The sequence below is a fragment of the Aethalodelphis obliquidens genome, unplaced genomic scaffold (assembly GCF_003676395.1).
Source record: "Aethalodelphis obliquidens isolate GAN/ISIS:26980383/991018 unplaced genomic scaffold, ASM367639v1 scaffold14, whole genome shotgun sequence".
Classification (NCBI taxonomy): Eukaryota; Metazoa; Chordata; class Mammalia; order Artiodactyla; family Delphinidae; genus Aethalodelphis; species Aethalodelphis obliquidens.
The window spans coordinates 39,720,687-39,731,995 of NW_020837958.1; the positions used below are offsets into that span (position 1 = coordinate 39,720,687).

The following is an 11,309-nucleotide window of genomic DNA, read 5'->3' on the forward strand; positions in this document are numbered from 1 at the left end:
TGACCACATTCTGCCTCAATCTGCCGTTAAAAGGAGGCTTGTTTTATCCCTTTTCTGAAAGCTTTTTTGAAGACAAGGAGAGTAGTTTGTCAGTTTTTAGATTTCTCAAAAAATCATCCAGCACATAGTGGGTCATCAAGAAACCCTGCCTGAATTGACTTGACTCCTGGTCTTGGCACCCCTTGATTCACTGCATGGCTTTGCTCCCTGCATCTTCCCTACCCAGGTAGTATAATCCAGTGGAGAGAATAAGGATTTGGGGTTCAGAGGGACCTGACTTCAAATCCTGGCTCCCCCTTTCACTTACTGGACAACCTTAGGCAACTCTGAGCTTCATTTTCCCTATCTGTAAAATAGGGATAATAATCCCCCCATTTTAGGATTGCAGTGAGGATTAGAGCCAACATGGGAAGTATTCGACATGGGCCTGGCACACAGAAGACACTCAGTCAACCACAGCCATCATCACCACTATAGTCAGGAGATCAGACAGCACAAAGCCAGCCTCCTCCGGCCAAAGGAAGCACCACTCTGCAGCAAGCAGCCAGGCTGAGAACAGGCTGGGGACCTTGGGAAGAGACTGTAGGCCTCCAAAGCAGGATAGACCTCCATGTTGTCAGGTCCCCTGGTACCTACATTAAAGCACAGGTACTGGGGTTCTCTACCTGCTCTGCCTCTGGCCAGCCAGCAAGGAAGAAGAGCCTCCCATGGAGGCTGCCCCAGTCCAGCTGCAAGAGAAGCATCAGCTCTTTGCTCTAAGAACACTTGTGGAGCTGTCGGCCACACAGAGAGGCCTGTAAAACCTCTCCTGCAGGTCAGCGATCTGGCTTGGGCTACTGGGTTCTTAAAGATAGGATTTAATGCCCCCCCCTCCCCTTAGTAAGGTGGAGGGAAAATAAGCAAATGCTAAAAATAAATGACTGCTATGAGAGGGAATTAAATGGTCTTCAGCCAAGGATGGCGGCATTTTAAAATTAACAAAGCCCAGGTACCACATCCAGGAAGGCCTTGGCAAATGCGTGTTATCCACTCATTAGCTCAGCTCCTCAGGGACTCCAGCCAAGCAGGGAAGGCAGTGCCGGGAAGCAGTCCTTCCGATGCTGATGAAATGCACCCCGGGAGAAAAAGCAGAAGGAGGGAGGGAGACTCTTGTGGGGAATTTCAAACAGTTCTGCTGCAGCTTCCTTCTCTGCCTGGCAGTCTCACTTCTCTGAGGCAGGGGCTTTCAAGGCAACCAGCAAGCCCAAGTGGACTCAAATCTGAACCTCCCCCCACGACCCCACTGTTTCAGGATCTTTGGTTCCTGAAGCTCCACAATGGCCATGCTATTTAGGTGGTCCTCCCTGCGTGGCAGTCCAGGGACAAGGAAACCAAGAATGATGTGGGATGAGAGGCAAGCTCCCAGTCCTGAACCCTGCACTTTCTCCTCGCCATAAAGAACCATATGACACTTTGTGAGCCCACTGTATACCACTCATAAGGTGAATTTATCACTATTCATTAGTAACTGTACTTCATGACATCACGAATCGTGTGAATCCACACATCTTTATTCTCTACTAACAATCAGAATATATAGTACTCCAATGTAAGATACCATCAACTATAAGAATTCAAAACATTCCAGGTGACTATAAACAGAATTCATTTTAACTCTACTAACAGGAATTCTCAGTACACCGAAGGTCACAATTAACAGTGAAAATGTAGAGAGATATGGTGGTTTTTTGAAAACTTTTTAAAAGTCTGTTTATTGAAGTATCATTTATGCATAGTAAAATTCATCCTTTTAAATTGTACAGTTTGATGAGTTCTATGACCACCACTATAATCAACACTTAGAGTATTTCCATCACCCCAAAAGTTCCATTGGGCCCTTCCTCCCACTCCTAAACCCTAGCAGCCACTAACCTGATTTCCGTCCCTATAGTACTGCCTTTTCCAGACTGTCATATAAATGGAATTATACAGCAGGTAGCTTTTCATGTCTGGCTTTAACTTAGCATAAGGCTTTAAAGATTTGACCAGGTTGTTACCTGTACAAGAAGTTTGTTCTTTTTTTACTGCTGAGTAGTCCACTGTATGGATGTACCATAATTTGTCCATTCACCAGATGATGGACATTTGGGTGATTTCAAGTTTTTGGTGATTATGAATAAAGCTACTATAAATATTTGCATACAGGTCTTGTTGTAGATGTATGTTTTTATTTCTCATGGACAAATATCTAGGAGCTGGTATTGCTGGGCTGTAGCAGCAATGATAAATGTATGTTTTACCTTTATAAGAAACTGCTGAAGTATATTCCAAAGTGGCTATACCATTATGAATCCCTATCAGCAGGGATGACAACTGTTCTGCATCCTTATCAGCACTTGGTATTGTCAGTTTTAAAAATGTTGGCCATTGGTATAGGTGTGTAGTGGTATCTCATTGTGATTTTAACTTGCATTCCCCTAAATGCTGAGTATCTTTCATGTGCTTATTTGCCATCAATCTCTTCTTTGGTGAAGTGTCTGCTCAAATCTTTTGCCTATTTTTTAAAAATTGGGCTATTGGGACTTCCCTGGTGGCGCAGTGGTTAAGAATCCACCTGCCAATGTAAGGGACATGGATTCGATCCCTGGTCTGGGAATATCCCACGTGCCGTGGAGCAACTAAGCCCGTGCGCCACAACTACTGAGCCTGCGCTCTAGAGCCTGTGAGCCACAACTACTGAGCCCGCATGCCACAACTACTGAAGCCTACACACCTAGAGCCCATGCTCCACAACAAGAGAAGCCACCACAATGAGAAGCCCGCGCACCACAACAAAGAGTAGCCCCCACTCGCCGCAACTAGAGAAACCTGCGCGCAGCAACGAAGACCCAGTGCAGCCAAAAATAAATAAATAAATTTATTTAAAAAAAAATTGGGCTACCTTTTAATTACTGATTTGTAAGAGTTCTTTATATCTTCTGGATACTATTCTTTTATCAGACGTGTTTTGACAGCTTCTTTTTTGAGGAATTAGAATACCATTTTTCTTCCAAACCACTATCCCCTGCATATACATGCTGATGAAGAAAACAGGACAGACTTAAATTTTCAATTTACAAATACCTTAGTGTCATTGGACAAAAGGTCAAGCAGTACTCAGTACCTGTTAAAACTCATGAGACTATTTTTACCTCTATGATGAGCGCCCAACCACCATTAGGCTTTAAAGAAAGCTACATCTGGAGAAATGGCTGTCCTATAAATAGCTTTTGCCCCCCAGGCTCTGCACCTCCCAAAGCCCTGTTCTGGTCCGCCAGGCTCTTGGAATGGTCAACAGTCGTCACACTCCATTGCTGGCCATTGTCCACTGGGAAAGGTAGGAGGCTCCCAATCCACCCCTCAGTGAAAGAGCAAACAGTGCGGCCTGTGGCTGCCTGGACATCAAAGTAGAGCAAACAGGCCCGGCAGGCCCTGCCTCTCCGCCTACACATCCTGCAAATGCCATCTGAAGGAGCATCCCTGAGGGGGTCATGACTTTCAGCTTGTCACAGCACACATCAAAGTTTGCACCACACACGAACTGGGTGCATGGGTTCGAATCAAGTTGCCCAAGAGCGGATACTCAGCCATTGTGTCCAGTTTTAATCCCGTGTTTTCCCAAGTAATTAAGCCTTCTTGCTTATGAACTTGTGACTAAGTAAAGCATCACTGAGAGGTTGTAACATCAAAGTGCCTTCCACCGTCTGTCCATGTTTAGTAAAATTGGATTTCTTTCCCTTCTTAAAGAAAAACTAATTGAATTTAGCTGAAGGCTGGGTATATTTGCACGAGCCAGTAGAGGCTGTGCTAAGTCACAGTGGTCATCCTGGGACCCTGTGGCTTAGCGTTTAGCTGGGCTGGGTCAGAGTGCAACACGGAATGAGGCACCCAGACTCAGGCTAAACAAGTGCCTGTGGCATGAGGCTTATGGAGGGCTCACTGTGGAGAAGGGGCCAGCCCCCGCCAACTACTCCTCAAGTCAACACTACACCCAAGCTGTTACTAGGCTGGCAAAAGGATTGTCCTAGCAGAATGTTGGTAAATCTTTGGCAGGAGGGCTACTGAAGACAATGGCCATCACAATGCTCAAGTCCTTGATGTCAGCAGTCCAAGTAAGCTTCTTAAGGCAAAGGCTGTGATGCTTACTTAGTATCTGAATCCCCTTTAGCCTAGCATATCAGCACCTGACACAGTCTAGTTTTTAAAAAAGTCTGCTGGATGCATAACATGATAACATAAAGGTATGTCAGCACAAAGTTCCTCTCTCCTGAAGAACCAAAACTCTCTGTATCCCTTTTTTGCCCTGCTTGTCAGGAAACTTCAAATTAAATTCATACTCCATTCCACTAATTACCTGATTTACAGTGAGTACAGCCTGGTCCCATTTATGTAAAATTAGACACATAGATATAGATATAGATATAGTGATCAGTCTCTAGGTAGAGGGGATTCAGTTGACGGCTACTTTCTTCTCCATATTTTCTTTACAAAAACAATAAACCTATTTTTGGAAAAGAAAATCTCTAGTTCAATCCTGATAGAATTATCTTTCCTTTTACCAATATGATTTCTGATCGTGATCCAGTTTTAACTCTCCTGTGTACATTTATATTTGTATTTTGATTTAAGTCACCTTAAACCCTTTTTGTAAATAAAAGGAGGGAATAAATTATAAATAAGTTCCCATGCATATTTTTAACATTTTGTTCTATAACACTGTACTTTCTGTTCAAAATTAAACAAAATAGCACTCTCTTTACTATTCAAAATTAAATAAAATAATAAATACATATATAAATAAAGGTTCACAAGAAGATAATCTCCTTAAGTATAGAGACTACTGTGTTCATATCCCCAAGGACTTAACACATTAAGCAGCCAGGCACTAAAGGCAGTTGAGGGTGAAATGACTGGGCTTCTCTCAGGATATCTCCTTTGAGCTTGTGGGCTGCCAACATTCTAAAGGAGGTGAAGGTTCTCTACTTTCAGCCTTGAATCACGGGGTGCTGTCCCTCTACTCGCCCTTGACCCAACCCATTTCAAAGGTGGTGGCATTTCAGGCTTGGCCAGTATGATTCCAGAAGGGTTTGGTGACTGATGAGATGAGAATCAGCACACTTCTAATACAGAAAAACTTACTGGCAGATTGTGCTGGGATGGACACGATAATCCTTCAAGACCACTCCCATGGCACCTTACCAATGAGGCCTACCCACCCTGGCATTCCCTTTTACCAGATTCTACTTTTCCTTTTTTTCCATTAGCACTTCTTATCTTCTAATATATAGTTTACTTATGCATTGTATTTATTGTTTATTGTCTGTCCCTGCCTCTCTCTACCCAGGGACCACCACTTGTACAGAAATAAGCTCTTTGAGGATAGGGATATTTGTCTGTCAAGAACAGTGCCTGGCAAACAGTAGGTGCCAAACAATTTTTGTGATATGAATAAATAAAGCCAACCTGAGAGTATGCTATTTTCTATAAAAATCTGTCCTCACTGGGTACCGGAAGGAAGAGGAGGGCACAAAATAGGCTTAAAACACCAATAATTAGTTCTAGGAACCAAGTACATACAAGCCAACACTCTCACTTTGCTCAATGAGCATCACTGATTTGCTAATGGCCCTGGATAAAGACAGAGCAATCAGTTAAACCAACAACTCATTAGATTCAGAGAGAAGTGTCCTCAAAGCACATCTACTAGCTATGTGCTCACTGATTGGCAGTACTCTTAAGTATAGTGTTAATTCCTATTCTGTCTCAATGCTGATAAAATCAAACATAGAAGGGCACATACCCCCTCCCTTTTCTCCACCACGGGTTACCTCTTGCAGATGGAGATACCTGCAAGCTGGGAAAGACTGATGGGTGGGGGTGGAGGCAGGGGAGGGGAGTTATAAGTGGTAGAATAAGCACATGTGTGTTTGTGTGTAGAGGTCTAATGTGAGCAGCAGAGAATAACATCTCACCATTTGTAACATGTAGCATATACATTATCTCATTTGATTCTCACAAGAATATAGTAAGAATCTATCTGCTCTGTGGTGAGATTCAGTCCCCTCACCCCCTCTGCTTTGATACTATCCTGTCCACACTGCTCTGATACCACTGATTACACTATACTCTGTTTCTCTACCTGCCTGTCTTTTCCACATTAGACCACGAGCTCCCAAGGCCTCTGATTCCCCAGTGATTAACATAAAGCCTGGTTCAGAGTAGATATCTACCAAATGTTTGTAGAAATAGTTGATGTCAGGTGAAGAAACAAGGTGTTCATAGAATTTTGAAATTCAGCTAAGGGTCAGAGCCAGGACTGGATTCCAGGCTCTCAACTGTGGAACCTATTTACATTAATTTTTCTTTTAAAGACTATGTGCTTAAAGCTAAAGGGGCAAATAAGGAGAAAGAGTGCTGAGATCAAGTTCACAACAGAGCAGCAGAGAAGAGAGAACTCTCAGTACAGCTAAGTCTCTCAGCCAGTCTGAGGCAGTGCCTCCCCGACATAAAATACCTGTTTGGTTGATTTCCACCACATTTATGACCCTTCCAAAGGTGGCCAGTACTGGCAGATAAAATCCTTAAAGATCTGCTTGAAGGGAAAATGAAAACTTCCACCTCCCACCATCAATGTCAGTGGCTGTTACTAAAGCACCCAGTCTGCCTTCTTTGAAAGCATCTCTTTTTGCTCTTTTTCAATCAATTCTTTTGCATAATCACAGCTAGAGACTGCGACGTAATGGCAGCATCCAGCCCAAGCCCTGGATCTGGCAGTGGGAGGCAGCAGTGAGGTACAGTAAAACACACAAACTCTGCAGGCAGTCAGACCAGGTTCTAAATTCTATCTGTGTGACCTTAGACAAATCACTTTACCTCTTTGGGCTTCAGTTTTCTCAGCTGCAAAATGAAAAATAATAATATATATCTTGTGGGTGGTTGTAAGAAGTAGAGATAACTATATACAAAGTAGACTGTTTCAATCTTTACACAACAGCTGCATGCTGGGGGAATGGGGAAGCATATAGGAAAACAGCAGGGCCTCCAATGAGAGGGAAGGAACACCCCCACCTGCCCTAGTTTATACAAGAACTTCCAAAGGAACAGCCCAATGGAGCCCTTGCTGGGGACAGTGACTGCAGACTGCTCAACATGGATAATGATAACGTAATCATAATGATAACTTACACAGGTACACTTAACCACTTACAACAGGCTTTCAAACATTTTGTTGCTTCAATAAAGCAAATGACTCGCCTAAGGTCACAAAGTCAATGAAGGATGGAGCTGCGATCCAGAGCTACATCTTCCCTCTCCACATCTCCTATACTTTCCATTGCACCAGGTGTAGACCAGTTCCTTAGGCTGAGTCCATTTCCCTGCCTTTCAAGAAGACAGCAGGGGGACAGGCAAGGGTGGGAGAGGGTTCAGGATCGTGGTCTGCAGAGCTCTGGCAAAGGGAGCCCCACGTGGAAGGAGATCTCTCACCTGTCGTTTCGGTTGATGGCTGCCACCATGAGTGCTGTCCAGCCAAGTTTGTGCCTTGCATTGACATCAGCACCTTCCGACAACAGCCTAGAAAGAGACAGAAATATTTTCAGTATATGGCTTATCATGGACATAAGAGTGGAAGAAATGAAAAATCAATAAACAGGGAGGCTAGATGAATTTGGAAATAGTTATAGGGCTTTGAGAACTAAATACCCATCCCAGCTCCTCTGGTCACTCTCCCTTGACCCCAGCCTTCTCCTACCTCTCTCCCTCTTCCCTTAAATGAGTTTGCCTCTGCTGTCATCCTCCCAGCCTACTGAGGAAAGAATGTGCCTTCCCCCCTGTCCAGAATGCTCTCTCCCTGCCTCTCTGCCTATTCTAAACCTACTTTCATATAATGGGATACAACCCTGGCTTGAGGACTCTCTCCCAAGTAGGCTTTCCTGACTCATCCAGTCCACAGATCTCTCCTCCTTCCTTAGAATTCCCCCATGCTTAGCACCAAATGCCCAATGACACTTCTCATCTATGTAGCTCCCGGTTTACGGAAGAATCCCACTTCTCAAGTTTATTTGTATGGTCGCTGTCTGGAAATTGGAACTCTGAATGCAAGGGAAGATGGAAAGAATGTTAGAAATGCTAGATTAGGTTTCTAGAAAAGTCCATATGAGCCTATTTGACTCTATATGCCAGTGCCTAGTACACAGTAGGAGCTCAGTAGCTGTTAACAAAAGTTTTTAAGTATACCACTAAAAGCCTGAATTCTGGGTCCCAGTAGCAGGGGGCCCTATAATGTGGGGGTGGATAGAGAGGAGAACGAAGAGAACCAACTCTTACTGAGCACCTCCTACAAGCAGGAACTGCCCCAGAACTTTACATACATGCTCTCATTCACTCTTCACACAAGCTTAAGGAGCTGGTATTAATCTCCTCTTTTCATGGATGAGGTAATAAGTTCAGCGAGGGGAAATGACTCGCTGAAGGTCACAAAGCTAGTTAAGGGGCAGTACAGTGACTGGAACCCAAGTCAATAATGGCTCTGCAGCCTGAATCCTTCTCACCTCACCAACCTTCCTCTACACTGAACCTGACTCCATGTAACATGGAAGAGAAAAGACTAAATGGACTCCAGCAAATCAGCATGACATATGCTTGGCCCTGTGCTGAATTCTGGGATGGGAGTGTGGAGAAGACATGGGGTTTGCCCTAAGGAATTTAGTTGTGGAGGGAGGACTCAGGATAGCAGGAAAACAAGGGCTGTCGTGTGTGGTTTCCCACCATAAGTGCTGTAGGAAGCCAGGAAACAGGGAGACCAAAAGTCAAGTGTTTCACCAACAAGGCAGGAGCTGCTTATGAGGAATGGGCATTAGGGGGAACTGGGAAGCTGTCTACTCTTCAGTGCGTTCTAGACGAAAGGGCACTGGCAGAGAGTCCAGAGGCTTGGGGTTGAGTCCTAGCACCATTCTTATGCCATAATCTGTAGTAAATGCCCCTCTGGACCAAGCCAAGTCTAACCTCTGTGCTGCTGAGGTAAGCAGGTGATAAAGGCTTGGGAGGATGAAGAGACACATCATGTACTCATTCATTAACTCAGCCTGTGCTGATGCAGGGAATGAGACAGGCACTGTCAAAGCCTGAGGGGAAGACAGACCAGCAAGCACGTCGCTACACATCAGACGAGTGCTAGGAAGGGGGCCTCAAGTTGCAAATGTACAACCAGGGAACCTAACCTAGCCTTAATGACCCAGAAGGCCTCTCAGAGGAAGTGATGATAGAGAGTTAGCAAGACAAAAGGGGGCAAGGGAGGGAAGGAGTGTTCCAGGCAGAGGTAAAGCCTCTCATCAGAGTGGAAGGCAGCACGGGGTATATGAGGCCCTGAAAGAGGTCTGGCATGACTCAGGCACGAAGTGCGAGGGGAGTGTTGAGAGAGGAGGTTGGGAAACCCTCTTCTCTCACCTCTAGTTTGAAAGGTTTCTTCTGGTTAAAGTCCTGGGCCTCTTCCTCTTACCACATACACTGTTAAGCATCCTTTATGCAGAAACAACTGTCCATAGCCAAAGGTGTTAAAGAGGCTAAGAACCCTGGGGATAATTTTCTGAGACAGAAATCTCTCTTTGCACAAAACCTTCCCTTGTTTAGCAGGCCAAGTGGTGCTGTGGAGAGCGCAAGTTTCTGAGAACTGAGAGACTGGAGTCTGATTTTAACTGTGATTCTGGTTGGATGGCTTCACTTCTCTGGCCCTCAGTCTGTAAGACCAGAAAATCAGGAAGGGCTGATGAGAGGTGTCTGCGGGAAAAGACTTGCACTATGCCTTGAAGAATAGGAACAATTTACAGAAGAGGGAGGAAGTGCATGCCAGTCAAGACAAAAGACACAAGATACTATTCAGAAGCAGGGAAGGGATGAGAAAGTATACTCAGAGACCATCAGGTAGATCCATCTGTGTGACAGTTAGCAGCACAGAAACAGGCAGCTGCCAAGGTAGGCAGGGCCTACCACAGGGCCTCAAAAGCCAAGCTAGGAGGCCAAGGCAGTAGGCATAAACCTTTTTTAAGCCATGGACTCCTCTGAGGATAAATCATCAAAGCTGATGATTCTTTCCAGAAAAGTGCACAGGCACACACTCAAAAAAAAAAAAAAAAAAAAAATCTTTCTTTACATACAATGCCCAGGGGTTCGTAGGTCCCCATGAAATCAATAGTGGACCCTAGGTTAAAAACCCAATCTAAAGGGTTGACAAATGCCTGGCATGTGTGTGCTATGGTCCTGCCCTCCTGTATCTCAGTCAGAAATCATGACTCTCTCTCAGCAGTTCTTTCCTATGGAGCCTTTGAAAGAGCCTCAGAATCCTTCTCAACACTGGTTTCAATCAGCTACCATCAATAAGAAGAAACCTATTTGCCATTCCTTGGACTCTCACCATAGGCAAGTGGGGTTGTCACTGAAGGTTTGGGGCAAAAGAACTTATAGAATTAACCTAATAGCTTAAGCAGGCTGAATTTGAAAGGAGACAGAATAGAAAATGGGGACAAGGAGACCAATTTGGAGGTTGCTGTAACACAGACCAAGGGAGATGAGCTAGGGCAGGGAAATGAGAAAGTGCGCATGAACAGAAGAAACGCAGTGCAGCCAGAATCCTTTATGCCTTTAGTGGGTCAGTGACCTGTGTTCCCCTGCCTGGGCCCTGAGAATTCTAGAAGCAGCACTCCTCTGGAGGCAGTGCTGAAGAAAGAAGATTGAGATGCCTCCTCTTCCTGCCCCTTAAGGGCTGAGGGTAGTGTAATAAAAAGAAAAAGATGAATAAAAGCCTCTGGAGCAAGTCAGACGTGGATTCAAATTCTGGTTCAGCTAGATAATGCTGAGCAAATCAATTCTGAGTCTCAGTTTTCTCACCTATCAAATAGGGACAGTAGTCTCTAATTTGCAGGGATCCCAGCCCAGTCCCTGGCACATAGCAAGTACTCAGTACAAAGTGGTTTTTGCCTGCCACGCTACCCTGTTTCTATCTCTTTGAAGGAACAAAGCGATCTGGCCTCAAGTTGGTAGTGGCAGGTTGGCAAGTACCCTGGGATTCTAACACAGGGTCACATGGGATGACCTGGGTAGTTCAGCCAGGCTGGCTTCACGCACTCCTTTGTTCATTTATTCAACAAACATGCAAACACTCACTCTGTGCCTGGCCGCATACTGGCTACTGAGGAGGAGACGACTGAAGTTCTTGCTTTCCAGAACCTAAGCCAAGCAGGGTTTTCTTTTATTTTTTCTTTATTTTTATATATATTGTTAGACAGTACTATATATAT

At 44.6% G+C, this 11,309-nt stretch overlaps 1 protein-coding gene across 14 annotated transcripts in view; it reads right to left on the reverse strand.

The window, feature by feature from the left end:
• CLPB (ClpB family mitochondrial disaggregase) overlaps positions 1-11,309 on the reverse strand; it is a 171,891-nt gene that overhangs the window by 128,322 nt on the left and 32,260 nt on the right. For all 14 annotated transcript variants that reach the window (XR_003434569.1, XR_003434570.1, XR_003434568.1 and 11 more), the window contains exon 3: positions 7,504-7,590. Coding sequence is in view for 7 of the 14 variants with exons in the window: in XM_027115637.1 (XP_026971438.1) it covers positions 7,504-7,590 (87 nt within the window). In the remaining 7 variants the exon portion in view is untranslated. The remainder of the gene's footprint in view (positions 1-7,503; positions 7,591-11,309) is intronic.